General features: G+C 42.0%; 1 protein-coding gene across 2 annotated transcripts; it reads left to right on the top strand.

The window, feature by feature from the left end:
* Positions 1 to 1551: 1551 nt before the first annotated feature.
* Positions 1552 to 27456, top strand: LOC119007391 (diacylglycerol kinase theta). 2 transcript variants are annotated; one of them, XR_005071119.1, is made up of 24 exons: positions 1552 to 4049; positions 7477 to 7556; positions 9188 to 9287; positions 10535 to 10620; positions 11751 to 11876; positions 12447 to 12600; positions 13617 to 13685; positions 13889 to 13989; positions 14523 to 14737; positions 14849 to 14939; positions 16476 to 16530; positions 17390 to 17451; positions 17814 to 17964; positions 18219 to 18257; positions 19034 to 19149; positions 19319 to 19470; positions 20086 to 20234; positions 21217 to 21395; positions 21566 to 21666; positions 21744 to 22002; positions 22093 to 22245; positions 22659 to 26278; positions 26494 to 26496; positions 27408 to 27456. XR_005071119.1 is itself a non-coding variant. In XM_037077048.1 (22 exons), exons 1-22 carry the CDS (start codon positions 3824 to 3826, stop codon positions 22755 to 22757), a joined length of 2763 nt encoding a protein of 920 aa, XP_036932943.1. In that variant the 5' UTR covers positions 1552 to 3823; the 3' UTR covers positions 22758 to 26286. The 2 variants fall into 2 exon arrangements, 1 of the variants encoding a protein (XP_036932943.1); XM_037077048.1 differs by lacking the exons at positions 26494 to 26496; positions 27408 to 27456 and having other exon boundaries at positions 22659 to 26286.

The raw sequence follows: 27456 nt of genomic DNA, 5'->3' as shown, positions 1-27456 counted from the left end.
CACAGTGGACAATATTCAAACGAAAAAACTGAGCTGCTCTCCAGGTTGTGGCATTTAACTTCACACACCAGCAAGCTCTGTAAGAGACAAAATGTTTGTTTTAAAACCCGTCACAGTTTGAATGAAGTGTTCACAACTGGACTGATGTGTGCCGGCTGTGACTAAAGAAATTCATTCATATTTATAAAACACATTTTGCAACATGTAAAGAGAGAAGATGGAGAACATTAATTGATCTGACAGTTTGATTTGCTCATTGTATCTTAATACAATGGAGTATATCACTGAATGAATTGAAGGAACTAAGTAAGAATATTAAGATTCTTATCTTTAATTAATGTAAAATAAAAAATCATGAAAATTGCTTTCTAAAAGTATTCTGTTACATCGTGAAAAACGTTTAAAACTGCTTCTCCTTTAGCTCCGTTCTACAGTGAAGCTTCATGATGCCTTGCTCAGAGGCACAGCAGCCGTTTCCAGTCCAGGCTGCAGACTGTGACTGTGGCCTTAATCAGTTTTACTGTCTTACACTGACATCTAGTGGTACCAAGCTGCCGGTACAACTGAGGCCACAAACACAGTCAGCACCACGAACAGCTTTGTTGCCAAGTTCTCACGTCCGAGGAGTTTAAAGGGACAGTTCACTCAAACATTAACCTCAGTCCTCTCCTCCTGGGGACAGTTGTTCAAAACTTTTAATCTGGATCAAAATGATCCAGATTTGGAAATCCCATTTTTTGCTCTTCAGGCTCAGGTAATCCGTCTTACTTTTATGATGGTTTTTCAAAGCAACATTGGATTGGATCACCCTGATCCAGATACACAGTTTTCAAGATTACCAAATCTGGATTACCAGTGCTCTAAACCATCGGACCGAATGGTATAATATTAGGAGATAGTGCCTATCCACTCCTACCATGGCTGAGGACTCCTTGTCTTGCAGCAACCACACCTGTACAGGCACACTTCAACACTGCTCACTGCAAAAGAAGATGTGCATTTGAGTGTTTAAATTGAGTTCTGAAGAGACACTTTGCATACCTTAACTACTTGCGTGTAGAACCACAGGGAGCATGCAACATAATACTTGCATGTATTGTCCTGCACAACATCGCTACCAGGCACAATGTCCCTCACTGTGATGATGTGTATGATGCACCTGAGCCTGCTGAAGAACCAGACCAACCTCTGGTGTTCTGTCAGAATGAGGGGCTGACTGGACGTGTAGTAGGGGATGCAGTTGCTAGAAATAATTTTGACAGGTTCATCTCTGATGATTGTTTCTTTGAAATTAATGTACAGTGATGAATGACAGAAATGGACAAATGGAATATATTATTTTTGTTTGTTATTGATATCTGTTTGAGGGGATTGTTTCATTCCTCCTCCTGATGATATAAAGTCCTCCTCTCCTCCTCCTGATGATAGAAAGTCCTCCTCTCCTCCTCCTGATGATATAAAGTCCTCCTCTCCTCCTCCTGATGATATAAAGTCCTCCTCTCCTCCTCCTGATGATATAAAGTCCTCCTCTCCTCCTCCTGATGATATAAAGTTCTCCTCTCCTCCTCCTGATGATATAAAGTCCTCCTTTCCTCCTCCTTTCCTCCTCATCTGCTGTGATCACAGTCTGCAGGAGAGAACACATCACAACCTGATCTGAGACCAGATTCACACCTTTATTAACATGAAGGCTTCACTAGAGCTGCTGTCGTCTGCTGACACCGGACCAAACGATCGTCATCTTTGTCCACAGGAGGCGCCAGAATCGACAAAAATTCAAGTTCCTCGTCACTTAAAGTAAAACTGTACATGTACTTCGCATATTGTTGAATTTTGTATAGTTATAAATCTATTTTCTACGTTGTATGTTTTCTGTGTTTGAAGCTTATACGATTGTAGATTGTAAAAGTAAATTATATATTTTACAAAAGAACGATGACAACGGAGACAATAAGAAGCTGAAATTGTCTTAACACGTCCAAAACATACATTTAAAAAAAGACAAGCTCAGTTTTTTTTCTAAAAACACAAATGTTGATGTCACGATGCTGCTTATTGATGTTGTGTTGTCACAGTTTGTGTTTTCTTCCACGTGTGAACAAAATACAAGCAAAGAAACATTTAACTTATTAAATTACTCTTCATTCTAAACATGTGTAATATGACAAATTGTTTCGAAAGAAAACAAAGTTCTGTTTTTGTTGTTTTTTCAATCAAATCACAATAAATTGAAGGAGCGTTATGTAGTTTTGTTGAAGAAATGTTCATGAGAAGAGAAAGATCCTCAGACAGAATCAAACTCTCTTCATGTCCATGACTGAATAGACTGAATCAACACACTGACCTTAAATTAGCTTTACTGTGTTTATATGTGGTGGACCCTGCCACCTTTCTAGCTTCGACCTTATTTTCCTGTGAGAGCAGGGGGTTTATTCACTTATTAGCTCATTATCATTGTAAATATCAAAACTTGAATTTCTGCTATAAACTCCACAGAGCTGCTTTATTCATAAATACACTCCAGACATGAGTAAGGTGATAAATTATTATTTAAGAAAACACAAAATATAAAGAAACAATGTAGTAATTTAAAAACAGGACCAGGCTCAGGGCGGATGTTTGAACACATCTCAGGATCTAAATACAGTTCATCCAAACAACAAACACCGAGGAAGGAGGTGAGTAAAGACAAAGAAGAAGGAAGGGGGGGAAAGGAGGAAGTTGATGGGGCAGAAGAACATGAAACATTCATTTACTGAGATTCAGCACAGTGATGAGGAGGGAGGAGAGAGGAGGGAAGGAATGAAGGAAGGAAGGAAAGAGACGAGGAGGGGGGAGGAGGAGGAGTAAATCAGTGTTGGAGACTCTGACGCGGAAGAAGAATTAGCCTCGGAGGAGGAAGAAGAAACCCAAAATGAAAGCTTCCTCTCCGGCTCACTTCACACTTGTTGAATAACGTTGAGCTCCAGCAGCCCCGCGGAGATCAACGTCCCCCCGCCGCCGGTCTGCGGAGTGTTTCTACCGGCTGTGGAGCTGCTCGATGCGGACAGACGAGCCCATCGTTACTGAAGCATTTGACTGAAATTATCGTCATTGATCCGTCTGACATCAGGCTGCCGCGGACACACTCAGCATCCAGCTTCACCGGCTCGATATTTCATCTTTTATTCATCGAGCTTCCCGAGCGTGCAGCTCCGGAAACACGCCGGAGCGCAGCGCCCTCTCCCTCGCGCGGCGCCGCTGGGTGGCACCGCTGTCTCTGGCGGAGGAGCTCTGATCTCGGCGTGGTGGACGGTCTCTCCGTGAGAGGACGACGTCGAGAGGCTTGGATACCGAGCTGCCTCGCCGGGAAACCTACTCTTTGTTAGAGGAAGGTGGATGCATCAATATTTCAGGAGTTTGATTTTTATCTTGTGAGGCGGCAAGGTTCAGGAGACGCGCCGGCCCCAGCGCCCTCTCTGCCGGGCAGCACCGCTGTGTGGCACCGCTGGGTCCGGCCGATGGGATGACTCTCCACCGGCGGTTACCGACGTCACATTTACCAGAAAACTAATCTCATTTGGATCAGAAACTCGTGACCTGGCAGCCTGTTCTGTACTTCTGGACCTGGATAATTAGCTTCTGAAGCGGGGGCAGCTCCAGCACTCACACCGAGCTCGGCGCCTGTTCGTCGGGCGGAGCCACTGAGTTCGGCCCGATGGGATGCCTCTTCAGTGGGAATCTTTAGGAGGGATCCGGACTTCTCTGCGCTAGAGGTTAAACCTGTCGCACCGTGTTCTGTCGGTGTGTGTGTGTGCGTGTGTGTGTGGTCGGGTAGGAGGACATGGCCGACTCCGGCCGGGGCAGACCGGCGGACCCCGACGCTGCGGACGGCCGGACATCGAGCCCCCTGACGGTGAAGAAGAGGGCGCAGCAGTCCCCTGGTCTCCGGCCCAAGTACCAGAGCTCCGCACAGGGACACTGCCTCAGGAAAGTGACCCTGACCAAACCCACCTTCTGCCACAGCTGCAGCGACTTCATCTGGGGGCTAGTGGGCTTCTTGTGTGAAGGTAAGACACGCAGAGCAGCACGTGTACTATTTAATATCGACCATCAGCCATTTATTGTAAAAACTGGAGCTCCGGTTCCATTTAAGTGCATCAGCGGGAGCTGGTGACCTGAGCCAGGTGTGTCTGGGCTCTCCTCCCTCTCTCATGGTGCAGCTCTGTGGACTGTGGAGGACTCTGTGAATCTCTGTAATGACACAGCTGGTTCTGGTTCAGTGGACCAGAGTCAGTCTGAGACCTGCAGCCAACAGACAGGACCGACCCCCCACACATCACCACCTGTCCTTTGACTCTCTGTCTTCTCTTTCATTTCACTTCATTTCCCCTTGGTCTTCTTTCCTTCCCCTTTCTTAGGCTACTATTGCTCCTCTTTCTCTTTCTTTCCTTGTATCTCCCAATCCAACTTTCCATTCCTTTCCCTTTTCTTTCCTTTCCTTTCACTTCCTTCTCCCGAAGCAATGACTTAATCATGAATTCAAAAGGCAAACTGAACAGCAAATCCAAGAACGCACACACATACTCTCTCTCTCTCTCTCCCCCACTCTGCCCAGTAACACACTCGTGTGTGAAGTGTCTGTGGCGCAGTTGGAGCTGGAGTGAAGTCGTGATTTACTTCCTCTGGTTGGCATGGCAACAGGCGGTGTGTTTGTGTGGCTGCCAGCAGAAACGTGATCATCATCATTAGCATCATCATCATCATCATCATCATCATCACCGTCCTCTTCTTCATCACTGACGGCTGCAGATGCATTAAAAGCTGCAGCTGAACAACAACGGTCGCATTACGTAACGTTTTCTTCTTTAAGCCGACACTTGGATTAACACGAACCTGTGACGTCATCAAAGTGCTTCATCTGCCTGAGAACATTTGAAATCATCACAAAACACGAAATCTCTTTTTTTTAATCATCTCATATATGTTTACAGAAGCTGACCGAAAACATTACAGTTTATTATTCTAAGTCTTATGTTAGTTTAGTACAACAGTTCAATCCCTATTAATAATGTTGTTTTATGAGATCAACATGTGACTTCACTGAAAATGAGTCACTCAGCTGTACATCAGCGTGGAGGGAGGAGATGATGACTGAGTTTAATAATGAACCGTTTGGTCTGCAGAATATCCAAAGATGAGTCAAAGTCTAAGTGACATTTTCAAATGTCAAAAATCACCACATTTTCAAACCAGAGAAGCTTCAGTAACCAGTTAATCTAACAGATATTTTGCATTCATCATTTGGGTCACATTTCAAAATGACAGTTTAAACTATGCAGTTAACGTTTGTTTCCAATGATGTTTAATCTGTCAATTGTTTCCTCCATTGATTCATCAGTTGTTTGGACTATAAAATGTCAAATGGTGAAAAAAGTCGACCAGTGCTCCGTCCTCAAATGTCCTGTTTGTCTTCAGTTTACTGTCACAGAGGAGGAAAGACACCAGGAAATATCCACACGTAACAAACTGACTGAGACTTCCCCTCAAACTGATTCACAAATTATCAGAATAGTTGCTGATTGATTTAATAGTTGACCACAAATCGATTGATTAATGAATCGTTGCAGCTCAAGTTCCATGTGAAAAGCAAAACGGTTCACTTTGTAAATGAAGTTCTGACAGTAAATATTCTCTGCTGAGTCACTGGTGTTAATCAGCATCCTTTGTGAGACGTATTAACAGTTTGTTGGACAGGAAAAACCAGGCCGGTCTGTTGCGTAGACGATGGTGAGCTGACTGCTGAGAGCTGTTGCTGAGCTCGGTGTGTGAAACTGCCTGGGTGAACATGTGAGGTCTACCACAGTGTGACAGAAGAAACAGAGCAACGCCACAAACCGAGTAGAGAGGTCGAGGTGGAGATGCAGCCACACCTGTAATTTAACTGACAAAAAGCAACAACATTTACACACTTTAATCCAAAGTCGCCTCTTTAAAGCTTTGACTCAGCTACACGTTTACCTTGAGTCCATTGTTTATCTGAACTCTGCAGAGTTTCCTGCTTTTGTCCAGATGAGAAAAAAGATGATCTTTAAAAAAAAGCAGCAGTGACAAGAGATAAAACAGTTCCTCCTTGAAATAACTGAGCTGTGAGTGTCTCTGTCACTGCTGCATTTAATGACACATCAGCTCTCAGTGATATGTCTTGTGTGTGACTGCTGCACAGGCTTTATAACAGAGGAGTGAGACATGAAGGTGTGATCACATTCAACAACAGAGGATCGCTTTAGATGTGTCCTTCATTTATTAATCATTCAGCAATATGGATGTTGTCTGTTATTGTGCCTGCAGTCTCAGTCCATTGAACACCTTTTGTAGGTCGAAACGATCCTTTAATTCAGAGTTTCAGGAGGGGTCCTCATATTTTGGAAATACCAGAGCAACTGGACGTTTGATCAAAATCTATATTTATGATTTGCTCAGCTTATCATGTTCAAGATACAGCCTCAGCACTGCATTAAAGGGCTTCAACCCAACTTAGAGTTCAACTTAACATGTCTGACTGTCTATTATGGGCCTAACATTACGTTAGCTAAATAACATTTATATTTCAACATATTAGCATACAGCAACAACTAACAGTAGTTCTAAGCTAACTCCAAAAAAACTTTAATATCCCAGAATGTGCATTGAACTATTTATGATTACTATTGCAAGATAATCTCCTAACCTCCTGCTTATAACAATCCATCCTCACAATTAATCTTCTGATTGAGTTTTAAATAAAAATAAGAAGCAGAGAAAGTTCATTGTGTAGACTAAGTTGTGGATATTTAGTTGTTTTTTTAGGTATGTTTACCATGTCATCACTTTTGCTTAGTGTGTTAGCATGCTAACATTAGCTAATGAGCCGACACAGTGTACGTTATTTCTGATAGTTTGGGAAGATGCTTCTTCTTTACGTGTTCCAGCATGTACCTATTGTCTTTATAATGTGTCGTGCTGTCCTCTCAGTCAATTCTGCAGACGTTTGTTTTAAACAGTTAATTTCAGAGCACTTGACTCGTAATGTTCTCAAGATGAGACAGACGTGTTTAGTAATCTTTCTCCACAAGCAAATTACTTTCTTTCATTATCATACAGTATTCAGTGTAAACATTTGAACAGTGTGAACATTTAGCTCCCAGTCCTGTCACAGTGACTTGCTGTTGTAGATTTCAATCAGTCTGATGTGTCCTAACCTTCAGCTTCAGAGGTGAAGATGATGTCATTCAAACCACACACTGATTGCAGAAGCTTGTGGCTCAAACTGACGTGACTGTTGACATCTGATAGCCAGACATTCAGGTGAAATCGTTCTGCGTTTGTAATGTGTGTGCATGTCTGTAAATCAACAGAACTGGCCAGCCGGAGGTCAGCAGTGGTGTTGGTCTGTTGGAGAATTGAACCTGTCAGTGGTGCCTTGCTCACTGGCCTCTCCTCTCTGTCTCTCCTCAGTGTGTAACTTCATGTGTCACGAGAAATGTCTGAAGACGCTGCGCTCGGTTTGCTCCTGCATGACTCCATCTTCAGTCCGGGTGAGTAACGCTGAAACTCAACACATCGGCAGGATGTTTATTGATCGGAGCAGCACTGATCACTGAGCCTGACTGAGTGCTGCACCGATCAATACACCAGCAATAAACACAGACAGCTGCTGACGGAGTGGAGCGCTGTCTCTTCCTCACCTGTTCATCGGTGACGTCCTTTAAGTCTCTGAGACAAAGAGTGTAGATATTATTTCTCTGTCTCACTGTTGATATTAACAGTAATACATCTAATCAGATCAGAACTTTATAGGATTGAGAAAATGAAGATGTAGCGTAACACTACAAAAAATGCTAATTGAATCTATTTATTGGGTGTTACTTGAAGGTTAGCATGAGAGCTAACCACCTGGGAATAATGCAAGAAGACTCCCATCATAATCTGAGTTATTTTTCCTGTTCGTCCTTCTCTTCTCTGACGGCCACTGTTGTATCAGAGATCATCAGCAGATTGTTTCAGGGCTGAAAACAGACTGTGTGATAGCAAAGCTTCAGGTGAGATGATAAGACAGGAAGTCCAGTTTGATCCTCAGGCTGATGATTGTGAAGGTTTATCAGACACTAAATCACTCACAGCAGTGAAACAGTCACAATTTGTTTTACAAGCTGAACTGCAGAATAGAAGGTTTCATGTTTTTCAGTTTTTTTTTAATCGTGATTTGATTTTGGATGAGAAGTTATGGAATTAGCTGATGCCAGTCTGAACAGTGTCCTCTTTGTCCAATTTGTAAAAACTTTGTAAAAACTGCCCCTTTATGATCAATAACTATTTTCTAATGTGATATTAAGTATCTTTTTTCATTCCAGATCCATCTTAGTGCCTTAAAATAATACTGCAATATATTGTGCTACAGAATATATAACTTGATGTTTAGAAAGAGGTCGATATTGTGACAAGATTGTAGTCAACATGGTCACGACATCAGATTTCACTACAAAATGGGTATTTTAGAATAAGTAGCTGATGAAGTCAAAGCCTCATCTGAGCACTCAGATGTTATGTTGTGGTTGGGTTCATGAGTTTGAGTCCTTCACTCTGTCTTTATATTCTGATGTTTTGGTGAAAACCAGCTGCAGGCTCTCTCGGTTCAGAGGCTCCCAGGCCGTGGCCCCGTCACCCACTGCTCCATGTTAACATGTCCTGATGTTACGTAACATGTCATGTTGTTTTACTAATGGTTCATGTTGCTGTCCTATACAGGGCTTACTCACAGCATTTACATCACACTACAATAATCCTTTGTAAATGCACTTTGTGCTGAGAGGAACAGTAAAGTTATTAAAAACAAAATCTGCGACCGTCTGCTCTGCTCCTCTGAGTGTTGTCCATCCTCTGGAAAACAGAGAAGCATCAAGTGTTTTGATGCATATATTGACTTTTAGATGTGTTTTATTGAAAATATGAACAAAATCAGGCCCGTCAGCACCGGAACATCAGATCCTCTCAATAAAAGTACACCAGTGTAAAAATACTCAGACGGTCACAAGTAAAAATATTTTTTATGCTATACATTTATGTTCACGTAATGGACAGTTGTCAGCCAGCAGGTTCGACATGTTGTGTCGTGTTTTTAACGTTTTGCTTCAGTTGTGTTAACAGCGTGTCATCGCTGCCCCTGCAGGTCCCGGTGGCTCATTGCTTCGGACCGGCGGGTCAAAAGAAACGTTTCTGCTGCGTCTGTAGGAAGCAAACAGAGGGAAACACGGCACTGCGCTGCGAAGGTCAGGCCAGCTTCATCACCTGTTAATGAACCAGTTCAACGAGCAGCTGATGTGATGCATGAACATTACTACATGGAGTTCACTCAGTTTGAATTGAATTGTATTATTGACATTGACATTTCTCAGTCATTGTTGTTGTTTAGTGTTAGTGACAGAAAAACGACTAATACAAATAATTTACTCATAAAGTTGTTTTAATGAAACAGATGTTATAAAAGTGTTCTTGCTTTTGTTGGTTACAATCCAAATAAAGAACAGAGGGTATGAAATGAAATCACCACGTCGAACTGAGGAAACAATTGACGTAATAAGCAAAGTTTGGTTCTTACATTAATTGTACAGTGTGGTTACATGCTGACAGGGATCATGTTGTTTTGTATTGTGGGTAAAACGAACTTTTACACATAACAATAAAATATTATATCATTATAAACTTTATTAAATACAAAGTTACAAAATGATTTTCATGGCTGAACCAGCCACTGCTCTGATGACCGTCTGTGCTTCTACTGCTGCACCGTCTGAATATTTAAATGACTGCAGCAGGTTGATGGAAATAAACATCAATTTGCATGTAACAGTTTGCATAAAGTTGCACAGCACGCGTTGAGTGAGGAGCTACTGTGTTCCTGCAGCAGGTCAGAGATCATTCACAGGAAACAAACCGTCACATTCACACCGGCAGCAGAGTGATGGCTGGACCACATCAACGTCAGTTATTCACAAAAATATGATGATACTTAATTGTGAAACTCATTTATTCCTTCAGATTGTGGAGTAATATCAGAGGGTGCAGTGATAATGTGATGCTGTTGTCGTTCTTTGTAGCTGAAAGTTTTACAAAACATAAAATAAACAATCTACCCAAGACGATAAAAATAATATAGACCGGGGAGCTGTGTTTACATACCACACAGGAAATTCACCTTAGAATGACATTAAGTCATAAAAATCAATAAACATGAATGAAGATAAATAAAAATAGGATTTTAAAAAAATGAGATAATAATGAAAAAATACATGGAAAAACCAATAGAGCTGACGAAAAATACAGTTACAGCTGTAGGTTTCCCTAGATGCAAAAGCAGACAGAGAGAAATCAATCAATAAGCAATCAATCAATAATATGTAGAGAAAGCATTGTCAGTGAGGTTATATCTGTTATGTTGCTGCTATAAACGTCCTGTTGTGACTTTTGACCTCACATTTCTGACATGACCTGCTAATCACGTGTGTGTCTCTCTCAGTGTGTGAGCTGCACGTCCATGCTGACTGTGCTGCGTTCAGCTGTGCAGACTGTCGCAGGACTCACCTGGACTTCACTCTGGAGCAGGTGAGCATCACTTCAGCAAACACATGGAGGAGCAGCAGGAACCAAACAACTGATGATGTGAATTCAGTGTAATGTTTCTGCTCTGCCGCTCCTGTAAGTCTCCAGAAGTCCTGAGATTATCTATTTGCGTATTTTTTAAGATGAAATCTTCAGTGTAGCTTGCGAAGCTAAAAGAGTTAGCACGTGCCTTGTGTGAAGTGGGTCCACAAGGGTGTAAATAACGTCTTTTCAGATCAGTTTGTGATCGTGGGGTCTCTGGAGACTTTGATCACAGCTGATGAGCTGTGTGGAGTCATCTGATGTTCACATCTGTTACCTTCCATCAGCAGTAGATCAAGATGTTTGTGATTCTCTTTAAATCTCCTCCATCAGCTGATGCCACTGCTGCAGCAGCACCTGCTGACAGACTGTTGTAACTTCCTGGCTGCACCTGTACGTTTTCCCTCACACTCTTTACCTTGACTCTCTTCTTGAGTCGCCACAGCTCTGACCTTTGACCTCTGCTGCTGTTGCCATGGTTACTTGTAATGGGGTGATCAAGTCCAGTTTCAATCAGATTACAGAGTGACTGATCAGCTGACACCTGCAGCCGTCACACACTCTTTAATCAAACATCTCGAGAGAGAGTGAGCTGAAGTGTGTGTATTGATCCGAGCCAATCGATTGGTCACAGCTGTTGATTACAACAAGCTGATGGTGGCACTCTGACTGAAACCAGTTCAGAATTGACAGGAATCACTCAGCCACATCCTATTAATACATCCACAGTGTTCGTCCGTCTCTTAATACTGTCTGACTTCCTGTCTGTGGCTTGTTGGTTCCTACTGAAGATGTGAATTTTGTGTAGTTTTTATCAAACAAACAGGAGGAACTATTAGGGGACTATTTTCAGTAGCGGATTGATCCACATCTGGTGCTCTTGTTTACATTTGTCGTCTCCTGTAAATTGTGAAGCGCTTCAGTGTCATGTTCTGATATTTAGAATAATAAACCGGACCTAAATATCTGTTTGTGACCTGAACAGGCGTCTTGAGAGCGAGGTGTGATGAAATACATAGTATTTGATAGTAATTTGTATCAATGAATGTGACCAGAGCTTCTCACTCAGGATCTACTTTCTGTGGCTGCAGGATACGTTTCACCACCACTGGAGGGAGGGCAACCTGGCGTCAGGGGCGAGGTGTGAGGTGTGTCGACGGTCCTGCGGTTCTTCTGACGTCCTGGCTGGGATGAGGTGTGAGTGGTGCGGCTGCACGGTAAGAGTCACCTTGACCAGAGATTTTCTTGCCCTGAGCTGTGACTCTCAGACAGTCTGTCCTGTTTGTGGCTGCTGCTGACGGCCTGCAGGCAAAACTCAGGGCTGAAATATACTTGAGTATCAAAAGTATCAGTAAAAGTAACTGATCCATATGTTACCATGTATATATATACTGTACCCTGTGAGTCAGCTGATCATCACAATCATTGTTTTTATCTGGTTGTTGATTAAATCAGTGGATTTAAATGCTGCAGCATGTAATCTGTAAAGTAACTAGTAACTATGATCATCAAATACTCTTAGTTAAGTAAAAAGTACAGAGTTACATTTCATCAGTGGAGACAGATTACTACAAACACTCCACATGTATTTGATTTATTCTTCACAACATTATCTTCATTTATCAGTGTTTTAGAAAGTAACTAAGTACATTTACTTTAGTACTGTACAGGAACAAATTCAGAACATTCAGAGTTTAACATAAAACTGAACAGAGAACAGCCAGCCTGACCAGCCTCTGACTCACTGGTCACTGATCGGCTCTGTCCTCCGTGTCTCGTCTTTGCAGAGCCACGCAGCGTGTTACCTCAGCGTGCCACCAGAGTGCACTCTGGGACGTCTGCGCTGCATGCTGCTGCATCCGGCCTGCATCCGCCTTGACTTCAGAAACTTCAGCAAGATGCACTGCTACCGCATCACGGAGAGCTGCAGCCACGAGCTGGGTACACACACACACACACACACACACACACACACACACACACACACACACACACACACACACACACACAAAAACCACATCCTCTGTTCAAACTGCGTGTGAACACTCGGCTTGTTTCCCGACAGCTTCACTCAAAAGTACAAAAGTAATAATGAGGTTTTTCACAATTTCCTGATGTTCAAAACTGTCTGTGTGGCGACAAACAGACTCATATTAAGGTCACACACACACAATAAATTAATTAAACAAAAGCTGGTGAAAAAGTAAAGTTGTATTGGTGTTCTGAGGGGAGACACTCCAGCTGACTCCAGGAACAGATCATTGTTATTACACATATTCTGATATTTTATATTGATATGTTATGTCTAAATATGCATATGAGGCCATCTAAATAAATGTGCACTAATTTGCAAAAATGGCTGGAACAGAACTCTGAACTAAAAGAAACACATAAATGTTTTTGGGGGGTGTTTTCTTTCCACTAGTCTGAAAGGTGATGTTATATTGGAGCAAATGAGCAACTGAAATCACCAATCACAAATAAGTCTGTGTGAATATGAATGTAACAATGAAGGCAGAAAACTGAACAGTAAGAGTACAAGACACTCAAAAATATTGTTTTAAAATGTAGCTGGACTTCAGACACTTGGTTTACAATACACATATTAAAATCCTTTGTGGAAATTAAAGTTCTTATTTTTCTTTCTTTTCCCTTCATTACTCAAACAGGAGAAAGTCTCACTGTAATTAAAACATCTTTTTCAAGGTCGACTCCACCAAGAGTAAACCAGTTACAATGAGAATAAATGCAACACAGACAACATAAACAGACTGAAAAATATTCAGCCCAACATTACAGTGCTCAAATGATTCATATACGTGCTTGAGTTTTTAAAAAAGTTTTAAAACTAATTAGAAACAAAAACTTTGAAGATAAAGGACTTGGTTCAGTGTGTTTATTTCCTCAGTCCTTCGTTTCCAGCTGTCTGCCTGACTGTTTCCTCCATGTCTGATCAGATAACTCAGATGATGTCGATCCATCTGCTGCTGTGTCTAAAGACGGTCAGCCGGCTGCTCCAGAGTCAGGTCAGTCCAGCACTCTGTTGGTTTTCAGAGAGTTCATACTTACAGAACTTCATTTAGGATCTACGCAGAGATCATATCAACCTGATGATGAAACAAACACGTGAAGTCTGGATGGAAAGACTTAAGACTGAAGGAAGTGTGTGTGAATTTAAGAGGAAGTTAAAGGTGTGTGTGTGTGTGCGCACGTGCATTGTGACCCACAGGGAAACAGTTTCTTAAGGTGTTTGATGGCGATGATGCGATCAAGCGCGGCTTCTTCCGATTGGTCTCCATCCTTCGAGCCACGAGGAATGAGGAAGTGGTGGTGAGAGCTCCGGCCCTTCTCTAAAACTACTACTACTATGACCACAACTACTACTACTACTGCTACTGCTACTACTACTACTACTACTACTACTTCTACTACTATGACCACAACCACCACAACTACTACTACTACTATCACAACAACAACTACTACTACTACTACTACTACTACTACTACTACTACTACTACCATAACTACAACTGATAAAGCTACTTGACATTAAATGCAATGAAAACAATATTAGAAATGTGTAAAATGTGATATCAATATAAATAACTAAAGTTTTCAGTCACCTTTGTATCAATTCTATTCTTTGTTTACTTTCCGATTCCATTTTCTGTTTTACGTATTCATTTATTAAATTAAAACATTATTTATTGCATTTCCTAAGTTAATTTCCTTTGCATGTTTTTCTCATTTCTTAAAGGGATAATTTTTGTTTTTTTGATTCAAAAAACACGAACTATCCCTTTAACATTAATAACTTACAAACTTGTTCCTAACACTGCAGTACCTGTGTTGTCCTGCAGGAGGCGGCACTGAGGGCCTTCTACCTCCCTGATGAACCTCAGAACTTCGAGCTGCACGAGATTGGCGGCCTGCAGCATCTCCATAGCGACGACATTCTCAACCGTAACGGTGGTCCGGACAACAAGAGCTCCCTGAAGGACGGAGGGGACGCCTGGCTGCTGAGGGCCAAACCACGAGACGCTGAGGTCATTAAGGTGTACGCAGGCTGGCCCAGGTGAGACAGGAGGTCAACATTCTCAGTGACCAGCCGTCCCTCTACCTGTAAACACTCCCTCAGTTCACTCAGTACGTTTCCAGGTTAATGTCCTCACCTGCTGTGTTTCAGGTCGGGCGCAGCTTTTGTCTCTGTGTCCGTGTCTCAGAGCAGCTCGGCAGCCTCTGTCCTCACTGAGGTCCTCAGTCAGCTGGACAGACAGGTACGATTGTCCTCCACAGGTTGATTAGCTCAGACTGACATTTAGTTTAATCCGTCATGGAACCAAGGTGTCAACATGAAACACGCTTCTGGTACATGAAATATGTGAAGCTACAAATACAAAGTCACATCAAACAAACAAGTTATTTCAGACAGCTGGATTTTGGCTAGCTGTTTCCACCTGTTTCCAATCTTTATGCTAAGCTAAGCTAACAGTCTGAACATCGAACTCTCACTGAGAAAGAGAATAGATATTTTCCAAAATCAGGCATGAAAATCACTCACCTTTAGGCGAAATTTGCCGTTTTGAAACCAAAATAGGTGACCTACGTGAATCGTGTAGATCCAGTGTGAAAATATTTTTGCGGGGTGGCGGGGTGTGGACGGGACATGGAGGTATACCAGAAAATGAACTGCGAACATGTGCGCGCCTGAGGGGAGCTCTACAACTCATTTTCAATTACCAGGAAGATGTTCAGGAAGATCAGTAAGCACGTTGGATTCACTGTCAGAAAGACAACGAATTTGTCTTCAAATTTAGAGCTTTACATTGCACCCCATTGGAGTTTAGAACTGGATTCTTAGCAGGGGGTTTAATTTGAAAGTAGCGACCGTTCGTAGCAAGCAGACAGTGAAGACAGCTACAGAGACCGAGGAGACGCTGCATCTCCTGGATCTCAGCGGCTGTCCAGTTGCTCTTCTTGACATCCGCAGATGAAGTGATGGACTGACTGCTGTGATCAGCTGTTTCATGGTTTTAAAACTCCCCAGCTGTGGGTCGCACAGCAGTGCAGGTCACTGACACCTCTGCCCATCTCACGCAGAGGCCGGAGCATCGACGGCTCGGATTTAGATAACGTTAGCAATGGAGGTGGAAATAAGTGTACCGAGGCGGCAAATTTGCAAACCAAAACAGACCCTCAAATATACTTGGCTCTGTCTAAATCCGAGGACCTAGCCGCAAAAAGGACAGCCAAACTGGCGGATTGCTGTCCAGTTTAAAAACTGCTAATAACTATGCGAACAAGGGCAGCCATGCACTGCAACTTCTTCAAAACTCATATTCATCTTGTCACAACACACTCTTTAAGGGTTTGCTTTTTTCATTCTGTGGCAGATTGCACTGTTAAAGCTGTGCTGTTGCGCACTTCATGAGAGAAGTTGTCACTCTCATTTCTTGTATAGCATAATGTGACCATGTTTATTATACATTCATACTGTCTTTTAATTTTGCTTGATTTTTTTTTTGATTTTTTTTCAAAATGCATCAGATTGATGCTTTTAAATATGAAATATTCAAGAGGGGTCAAATTCTTCTCACCTTTTTCACCCCTGACCTTTTTTCACGCCTGCAAAATGTCTGAAAACTATTTCTTTCAACTTTTAAAGTAAAGTAGTTAACAGCTAATCAACAGTGAAAATAACTCTCCTCAGATCTTAAAGACTTTTCTTTAATTTTCAAGTCAAACTGTTGAAAGTTGTCACAGAGCCGAATGTCGAGTTTTGTGTTAGAGATGACGATTGTGCGTTGTTTCAGGAGGAAGATGTGTCCAGTTTCAGCCTGCTGGAGGTTTGCATGAACAGCAAGCAAGGTGAGCAGTGATGTCAGGTATAAAGCACACGCAGAAACACCAGAGACGTCCTTTAAATGCCTCAGCTTTTAATAACGTCACAATGTGTAAAGAAAAGTGACCGAAGCTGCCACAGCTGCAGGTGAGATTTATCTCAGGAGCAACAAATACAGTCACCAGATAATCTGTTGGCTTGTCAAGAATTCATCAGTCTGAACAGAAATCCTTCCTCATCTCTCAGTGGCTACTAACTAGTGTCAAACTAAACATGTACTAAATCAGATCGCACTATTAAAGCCTCACAAATTGCCAGGAAACACGTGCAGAGCAACTAGCTGTGTGTCAGTGTAGCATCACAAGCTAATCCTTTGATTATTACAGTTTTACAGGCTCCAATCTAAATCTTTGTACATGGTTCACTGTTAGTAGTATTCATACAGTTTGTAATGACAAATGGGAACTATATTAGTCAAATGTTGCAGCAGAACATTGTGTTGTATTTTGGGAAAAAAAAATCATGAAAACTCTTCTAGATTGAATCATTATTAAAGATCATTTACCCATTTTCAGATCAGACATGTGGACAGTTCTCCATATCATCCTTCTTATTCTTAACACAGCAGATATTAGCATGTTAACGTTAGCTTTGTCAGTTAGCTACACAACATATTCAGTAAATATTGTAAATTTACAGTAACAGCTAATCTCTACCTGAGAACCAGGTCCTGAACTGTGGCCTGTTTTAATTAGTGATTATGAAACTAAACTCAGTGAACACCGACATTGGCATGAAGCAATGTTTGAACTTGTGATCAGAGTGCTCTTTGTCTTTTCGCTCTTTAATTTTGTCCGATTGGTCCTCTCCATGTGTGTCCTGCAGTCCAGAGACAGACGCTGACTCCTCAGGAGAAGATTCTGGAGAAGCTGCAGGAGATCAGGAAGGTAGGAAGAGATCAGCACGACACAAGAAAACGTCTTGTCTGACTTATACAAAGATGCTGAACCATCTATATTTCACCATGTAAACACTGAACACTTCTTCTCACCTTCTCAGCTTCAGCAAACACAACTTTACTTTCATCCATAGTTTTGTTAACATCTTAAGCTGACCCAACTGAGGTACTATTAAAACTTCCTGAAGTTATTGTTGATCTTTAACTTTAACGGAACATTTCGTATTTATGGAGCACAAACTCTTCCCCGATGGTTCAGAACCAGTATTTTATAGAGTCCATCCCTCAAACTTTGTCACCAAAATGATAAAAGAGGAATCTGTTGTAATCTTTGTGACATTGGTTCTCCAGGTGTCTCTGCGTCAGATGAACCAGACTCGGTTCTACATCGTGGAGAACAGGAACTGGGCGCTGCAGGTCCGCCTGCTGATTGGAGGACTGCCCCCCCTGCTGACGAAAGAGGAGTACGTCCAACTGATCGAGGAACACCTGACCATCAAGAGTGAGTCACAGCTGATGTCACCTCACTCAGAGCTTCAGACTCTCTGCACCACAGCGCTGATTCAGTGATGAACACCCAGATTTGACTTTCTCCTCGCTTAATAAATGAGGAGGAAACTAAAATTCTTTGCTTGGTTTGTCTATAAATGTACTGACAGGAACGTCGGAGCATGGCTTCACTTCCTGCCTTGTTATTGAGGTTAACTGACAGCAGAACCGCTCGTCTCACTCACCTCCCCTCCTCTCTGTCTGCAGGTCACCTGGTCACCGTCAGCCACATCTACACCAGTCAAGGTGAGGCAGGTGTCGTGTGTTGTGATGCGCTGAGATGAAATATTTAAAACCCAAAATGTCATCTCTTCTGTCCTTGAAGCCGCTCTGACAACATTTTTCATTTTCTGTTTTTTATTTCTTTTAACTTTTTTGAGGAGCTGCTACATTTTGGAGTGACTGTAGGATTCACTCAGCTCAGACTTCTCCTCAGATCTCTACAGCTCTGCGACAGTCCAGCTTTTGATGAAAAATGCACATTGAGATCATAAAGAGGAGCTATGTGCTTCTCCCACACCTGAAGCTGTTTACACCGACCTCTGTAGGAAATCTACATTGCGTATCTCAGAAGACAGAGGCACCACCTGATGTTTAGCCTGAAAAGTCAAAAAGGATCTAATAATTCAAGACAAAAAGCAAAAATGGGTGAAAAGATTTGTTTTGATTTCCTTTCCTCCACTTACAGCAGCTGCTGGGTGGGGTCCAGTGTTTTAGATGACAGTCACAGTGTTGGAGGAAGTAAAAGTGCTATACTTTTCTGTAAAACTACTCTGTATCATGTCAGTGTGGTGATAATAGTCTGCGCCATCACAGTTATTACAAACACAATCTTCACATGTTCTGAACTCTTCATATGTTTTCTTTGTACAAATCCTCATTTGTTAAGTAACCACAGCTGTCAGATATGATGTCATGGAGCAGAGGACGAAAGTGACATGAGAAGAAAATACTCCGAGTACAAGAACCTGAAATTTGTATTCAAACACAGTCCTTGAGTAAATGTACTTGGTACTTTTCAGGTGCGGTGGCGTTGCAAGTCTCATGTTTCTCTGAAGCAGAGAGGATCTACATGTTGGCTAAAGACACAGCGGTCAACAACAAGACGCTCACTTCACTCGTCATCCCAGAGATCCAGGTAACTCACCTGATGATCACATGTCAGTCAGTCACAGAGAACCGTCCACTGACAGACCACAGATCAGTTCATGTATGAGATGAAATAGAATGCGCAGGTGGTTGATGGTTCCTCGCTCTGATTCAGATGGTGTAGTTTCTGTTCAGTCACTGTGGTTTTCCTCTCTCAGGTCAACAAGCTTGCTGCAGACGTCTGTCCTCTTCTGGTGTTCGTCAACCCAAAGAGCGGCGGTCTGAAAGGCAGAGAGCTTCTGTACAGCTTCAGGAAACTTCTGAACCCCCACCAGGTCTTTGACATCTCCAACGGAGGACCGCTGGCTGGGTGAGAGCAGGAGCACATCCCCAGGTCCAGGCTGAGGGTCTGAGAATCTGACAGAGTTTATTCTTTATCTTTACCATTTTCATTTCCAAATCAATCTCTGCACTCTCTGTGTATTTGAACTATTTAGATGTTATTATTATAATCAGAACACTTTTTGTTGTCACTTTTGATTTGATTTTGTTTGATTCGGTTCATTCGCTATAAAAATTAACCAGAAGAAAAACTGCCTCAAAAAGTCATCAGGGCAGAGAATTTCCATCATCTGTTAATGTTGCTCACAGAACTTGAACAGCGTGTATTAAAGCAGCTGTCTGTTTACATGCACACGCACAACAACAACAAAGAAATCAGGTTACACAGGAAGTAAAGTTCATCTGTTATAGCCTGGTACTGTACAAATTGATCCATCCATCCATCCATCATCTGTACACATTATATGTACGCCGCTTAATCCTCTGCAGGGTCGCGGGGTGTACAAATTGATGATTGATGAAATGATTAGTAATCAGATTACTTCAGTGCACCCAGCCTTATTTTGGAGGCATGCTGTCTGACTGTATGATCCTTGTTATATGGTTGAAAGGTTCCTGATGTTTCTCTTCTTCTTTGGTCCAGCCTCCACACATTTCAGGAGGTTCCCCATTTCCGGGTGCTGGTCTGTGGCGGAGATGGGACGGTGGGCTGGGTTCTGGGAGTACTGGAGGCTGTCCGGCACAAACTGGTGTGTCGAGAGCCGCCGATCGGCATCGTTCCGCTGGGAACAGGTCAGACCAACACAGGTTGACTTTAATTTCATCACGTCATTTGATGGAGGTTGTTCAGTAAACAGCTGCTCAGAAATTCAAACTTAGCTTTATGCTAATGTCAGTTAGCTCAGTTTAGTTTTATCATGACTACATTTAAAAAGGTTACGGCTCAAAAAACTAGTTCTTACAAGGAGATTAGGTGTCACTAAGTATGTACAACTCACTGAACCAACACACAGAGCTAGTGTTAGTATGCTAATATCTCTTCAGAGCTCATGTGGAGAACAGCTGGTGTATCTGAGCAGTTTCATTTTGATTGTGTCTGGAAGATTTTAAATTAAGTTTATTAAAATAACAACATTTAACCCTCAAATGACTGTTACGCTAACAGCCTTTAGCTATATGGATACATCAGTTAGCTAACTAACATTCAAGTTGACATCACTACATTTAATCTCACGGACTAGTTCTTACTAAATACTAACCTCTACTAGCTGCAGGTGTAGATGATTTGTAGCCAACTGACAGAACATCAGCATGCTAAAACCTGACTGTTATAGAGTGAAAAAGCTAATCTGCAGCAAAGTCGACCTGTCTGACCTGAAACTTGATTAATGATGTTTAGCAATGTTTCAATCTGGAAGAGTTGAAATAAAAAAACACAACCTATAACACATTAGCAAACATTGTGCTGATCGCAAGTGACTTAATCAGTGAATAACATTAGTTAGCTTAACAAACTCTGAGACACAGAAATAAAACTAAAAGTTTATTTTTTAGCTTTTCAAGTTCTGCTGGCTTGTGATGCTAACTTTGACTTCCTGTTTACATGCTGATTGATTCATTGATTGATTGATTGATTGACTGACTGGACAGCACTAAAAGATGTTTCCTAGCAACACATTTACACCCTACTAAAGTCTTAACAGCTGGTTGGCAGTTTCTGAGAACTGAGGACGGACTTTATGCTCGGGTACTGAAGTGTGTCCCGTCTCGTCAGGTAATGACTTGGCTCGTATCCTGCGCTGGGGAGCGGGTTACAGCAGCGAGGACCCGCACCACATACTGGTCTCCTTGGATGAGGCCGACGAGGTTCTGATGGACCGGTGGACCATCCTGCTGGACGCTCAGGACATCTCTGAAGATGGCAAGGACAACGGCTTCCTAGAGCCTCCCAAGGTCTGGTCCAGTCCTCCAGGACAGTCAGGAACACTTTTGTTGGGTTATTGTAAATCAGCCTCTTGAATCTAAAGCGGCTTATTGAAGTGGTCTTAACTGAAGAGCTGCATGTAGCTCATAGAGACTGTCTGACAGGAAGCTGTGCTGTAACTGGGTCATGTGTATCTCAGATTGTGCAGATGAACAACTACTTCGGTCTCGGGATCGACGCAGAGCTCAGCCTGGACTTCCACCAGGCCAGAGAGGACGAACCGGATAAATTCACCAGCAGGTAAAACTTTGCGTCATTCAGACTCATATGTGTTTCTGAGGATGAGGGTTGAACTCCGCCTCCTGTCCACCTCACAGGTTCCATAACAAAGGCGTGTACGTGAAGGTCGGCCTGCAGAAGATCAGCTACACCAGGAGTCTCCACAAAGAGCTGCAGCTTCAGGTGGACGCTCAGAACGTCCCGCTACCCAACATAGAGGGACTGATCTTCCTCAACATACCCAGCTGGGGTTCTGGTGCAGATCTCTGGGGGTCTGAAGTCGACGGTCGCTATGGGAAACCAAGCATCGATGACGGGCTGCTGGAGGTGGTTGGGGTCACCGGGGTCGTCCACATGGTGAGATCACTCATCTCTCACTTAACACACACACACGCACACACACACACTTACATAAGGCTTGACTTACAAAACTGTGTGTGTGTGCAGGGCCAGGTGCAGAGTGGTATGCGGTCAGGGATTCGTATTGCTCAAGGGAACTACATCAGGCTGACGGTCAGTAAACCCATACCTGTCCAAGTGGACGGAGAGCCGTGGATCCAACCGCCGGGACACATCATCATCTCTGCTGCTGGACCAAAGGTATGCTCTGTTTGTCCCTACAGGGAATCTGTAGTTTAGCTTTTTGTTGCCAGCTCTTTATCTTTTCTGTCCTTGTTTTTTCTGTTCCTATCTTCCTTCCTTTCTTCCTAACTTCGTTTCTTCCTTCCTTTCTTCCTAACTTCGTTTCTTCCTTCCTTCCTTCATTCACTCCTTCGTCTCTTCCTCCCTTCCTTTCACATATTCATGTGATATGTTATATTCTATGCATTGCGATGTATTCTGTGTGTGTACACATGCAGTTTATTTGCATTTTTTTATCGTGCAGTATATATACAGTGTATTTTGTGTGTGTGTGTGTATATTTATATGCATGTATGTATTTAAGCTGTAGTTTATTGGTAGTTTGATGTATAGTTTATTGGTAATGTTATAATCACATTTGTTGTCTTTAGGTTCGGATGTTGAGGAAGTCAAAGCAGAAGCAGAAGAAGTCTTCAGCAGTGAAGGACGGACGTTCAGAGAGTCCTTCATCCAGAGATGGAGGACACTAACCGCCACCACTGAGACTCAGTGACCTGCCCTTTACCTGCTTCCTGCTGAAACTGGGAGCCATTTTGGTGCGAGCAACCAGCTGGGATTTCACTCATGCAGCTTTGTAGCGACGCTGATGGGCCACCGATCGACTGGGAGACTGACAGCGGTTTACCTGTCACCCTCTGCACACGGTGGGAGGAGTTAGTTTGGCCCAGCTGGGATGTCATATCCATCCTGCTGACTAAATACGTACAGAATTCACCATAAGCAGAGTCCATGTTCAGCAGCTAAAAGTGACTGTTTTTACGTAAAGAGCAAAAGTAACAAGTAATTAATAGACTCACTTCTTCTTCTACATAGATTAATAAAGAGTTATTATGGAATTTTGACAATTTCTCAGTATGGATAAGCTTCAGAGTTGAAAAAAAAATCTATAGAAGTATTTAACATAAGTTGTAACATTTCATGTGACTGTATTTGTACCACTGACATTTGTTGACTCAGTGTCAGTGGATATGGTGTAATATCTGTAGTCGTGAAAAATAATGTGCAGCTATAGAGTGAATATGACCTCAGTGTGTTCAGATGGAGAATATGAAGTAGTGAATACTGAAGCACTCCTTAGAAACAGACAGACGGTTTCTGTAAGAAACTGTGAACATGTTATGTTTATCTGATCCAGGACTCTGTGGGCACTGAGCTTTCTTACTCTGTGAAATCCTTCAGTGACAGTGGTCTAAAATAACACCCTGCAATGAAGCTAATGAGAATCCCCGACCTTGAAACCACAGTGCCCACTGGAACTGGAAGGTTCACGCCAGTCAGGGAAGTGATAAAGCCTAAAGCACAGTTTGTATTCTAGCAGATGGAAAGTGTAGTAAACTGTAAACGGGATGCTTGAATCCTGCTGTCAGTGTTTGTTTTTGTACAAAACATAATCTCTTTATATTAGCATAGCATATGGCAAAGTAAAAGTGGCCAAGTTAGCAGCCTTCGCTCAACAAGTTTGGATCAGCATGAGAAGAACAGCTGACCTTAACATAAGCTGTAAAGTGCTGAAGCAGTTAACAGATCATCAAAAATGCTAAAAGATACTGTTGGATTTAGCAAAAACTAGCTTGTTTAATTAGCATTAATACGTTGGCTTAAATTACGTTGAGCCTGTACTTCGAGCCTGTACCGATCATCGGTCACACAATCGAATCTACTTGTCCAAATTTTTCCAGTATGACCTTAACTTGAAAGGAAGACGGCGTTGTTGAAGATGACGCGAGCTTTACAGTGTTTATAGGTCATGCTAACATGCAGCATCTGTGATGTCTGTCAGACTTTCTCTCTTGTCTGTCTGACTGCAGTTGGCCTGTTGAGTCTTTACTACATTGTATAGCTGAGTTTATGAAGACATATAGCTGAGAGGCAGCAGTGACAGAAATGTAAGAGAAGCAAATCCAGAATTTAAAACAGACAAATCTCTGCTTCTTCTGTCTTCTGTTGTTGGTAAAATCCCATTTTCCTCCCCCCCAAAAAAAACAACACAACAGAAGCCAAGGCAGCACGGGACGCTAGCTAGAAAACTAACATACAGTATAACTAGCTGCATTAAAGTGCCAGCGTTAGAGTGCAAGGTGATTAGCTAGTTTACTGGAAAGCTAGCTGGCTTGCTCACACGCCAAAACTCAACTGCCTCTAAAGCTAGCAGCATCACTAGCTTTTTAAGTACAAATTTAAAACACAACTCTTATCATTTTAGGTGGATCAAACAGGAACTGAATATATAAATGTGCTTTAAATGTGGCTCTATCATTATATATGGCACCAGATACTAGCTAGAAAACTACCATATCACTAGCTGCATTACAGTGCCATTACTAGCATTCTGGATAGTTTCTAGCTGCAAGCTTTACGCTGTGACCAATAACAAGCTAGAAACTATCCAGAAAACTAGCTGGGTTAGCCTACTAGCTTTGATAGTTGCTATAAGCTAGCTGACAGAAACAAAACTTTTTCAGGGCAAACACAAATTGACGGTATAAATGTACTGTGTAACGTGGGAACAAAATGTGATAATATGATTGTGCTGCTGAAATTACAAGTACAAAATCACTCAAAGCATTACTTGCTTGGTAAGCTAGCTAGGTATTTTGTTAGCAAGCTGGATGCCCAAGCAGCTGTTGTCGTTACAAGCTAAAGCACTTGGTATGTACGTAAGCTAGCTTGCCAATTAATTTGTGGCAAGAAATTAAGCAATTTATTGGTATTAATGATTTGGCTAGCGAGATAAAAATCAAACACATTTGCCATCAGTTATTTTGGAGCGATTTATCAAAAATTATCCAGCTACAAATTATTTTATTTTGGTTTCATTTATTGGTCACAGCTTAAAGTTGTAAAAGAGAGAGGCTGCATGTTATATTTTGGAGCCTTCAGTATTAGAAATCATTATTACTATCAATTTAATTGACTTGGGTATGAAATACTTGTGACATGGAATCCAAACCCTCCGTCTCTGTTATGCCTCTCGTATTGAAGTCTGCCCATTAGTCCTGAAGGAAACTTTACAAAGATGAGACTCAGCTGCCAATTTATACTCAAGAAAGATAGAGGATTTAATGAACTTCGTCCACATTCCCAGAGATTCAGAATATACATAAACAGTTTCTGCAGCAGACGAGGGACCTGAAGGTCTCAGCTCCTCATGTAGCCACCGTGGTATTGAATCACTGAACCTCAGTTGTGATATTTAGACTTTTTTTTTAATCTGAGATCCACATTAAATGATTTATTTTGATGTTTTTGGTGCTAGAAGGTGTTAATACTTTTTAGTTCTATGTTTGACTTGAAATTCAAAGGTTCTGTTTTTATTCAAGCCTCAAACTATAGTTGATCTGAACTCTGTAGCATTTTATTGGAGAGTTATTCTTCTGCAGAATGAACAGATCTGAGACTGAGTGCTGACACATCAGTGGCATTAATTGTAATTTTGGATTGACTGGAGTTGAACAGCTTCATCGGTCAGAATGAAGTGTTCTACAGTCTGCTGTGTCCTGACAGTAGCTGTGAGTATTTAACCTGTACACATACTGTCCCAGTGTTTTCATACATGCATTAAGTACTGTAGTTCTAAAGGTTGCTACAGCAGCATTTCATCTCTTCTCTGTTCCTACTAATGCTTTCGTCTGTCGCTGTTAAGAACCATAATAAACTGGACACCTCAGTTTACTGCTGATCGTATAACAAAGTATTCTCATTGGATTCAGATCATTTCTGTGAAAATCATCTTGCAGAATTGAAAACTAGCTGCAGGGAGACGTTCAAATGTCCTCCTTGGTGATGCATTCAAGATCCTTTAACATCTAATAACTGACCTTGTGTCAAGCTGTAAGTATTGTGACACACAATACTCACAGTAACAGTTATTTTGTCAGTAATAGTCCCAAAACCGTTCTTGTATGTTGAAACACCAGTGTGCAATTTTTAACACATATATTATACACATATACACACACACACACATATACGTGTGTGTGTGTGTGTGTGTGTGTGTGTGTGTGTGTATAAAACAACAAATGCTAAGCTGACATTGTGTAAAGAGTCACATTTTGCCCTTGAAAGGTTTCTGTACAGCAGGCACCTGTGAAGTCTCACTGTCTTTAAATGCATCATTCATTTTTAAACTGTTTAAGAAGCCGTCTCGGTTTAATACTGATGCCTCTGCCTCAGGAGGAGGTGCTGCTGTACTGCGTCTGTCCACAGGGGGTGCCAGAATAGCCAGCAAGAACAGTTCCTTGTAGCTGCTTTAAAAATGTCCCCCTTCAAACATGCGTGTCAAGTCCTGAAAGATTACAATGTTTCTTTCCGTATATTATGAAAATAACACCTTTAGGACATTTGGGACACTAATATGATAAAAGTGACAGACAGGTTCAGCAGGACGTTTCACTGTTTTGTCAGAAATTAACTGAAATCAAACTGAACTCGATTTGACGATTTGGAGGAACACTGAGTTCACACAGTTTGTTGTTTATGAGCTGAAAGTACCGGACAGTTTAGACGATATCTGCTAACAGCCAAAAACCCCACATCAGATGTCTCCACACAGCTTGTCTGCTGGCCTGAGACCACAAACTGATCAGAGGAGACGATATTCACAGCTAAAAAAAGACTTGTAAATAACATCTCCACAGATCATCAGCATTTTGTTAGGGACTGTCATCAGGGACAGAAAAGTGACTGGAGTCAGAAGCTCAGCTCTGTTTCTTGTGTCTGCATCACCCCATCAGACGGAAACATGATTCAGTCTACTGCATCATCACAACACAGTTTATTCTGACACTTTTTCACCTCCAGGAGAATTTAGAATACAGTACAGTTGGTTTGAATGAAAGTTGGACTGAACTTCATCATGTTCTGATCCGACACTTGTTGATGAATCAACTGTAAACTCTCCTCGTTCATCTCAACCAGCCTTAAAGTGTTTTTCTCTTTAATCCCTTGCTGAATGCTAAAAATATTAAAATGTGCTTCTGCTTCTCTGCGTCCGTTGTGCCTCGTAGCGTCTGACGTACCTGTTGTTAATGAACCGAACCAGGTGCTGGTTCTGGTCTGTAGTGCCTCATCGAAACACTTCAACACCCTCAGTGCTCTGATGTTTATTGTGTGTGTGTGAGTGTGTGTGTGTGTGTGTGTGTGTGTGTGTGTGTGTGTGTGTGTGTGTGT

Source organism: Acanthopagrus latus, chromosome 18 (assembly GCF_904848185.1).
Source record: "Acanthopagrus latus isolate v.2019 chromosome 18, fAcaLat1.1, whole genome shotgun sequence".
NCBI lineage: Eukaryota > Metazoa > Chordata > Actinopteri > Spariformes > Sparidae > Acanthopagrus > Acanthopagrus latus.
Note: the sequence above shows the minus strand (reverse complement) of the source record. Positions and strands in the feature narration are given on the sequence as shown.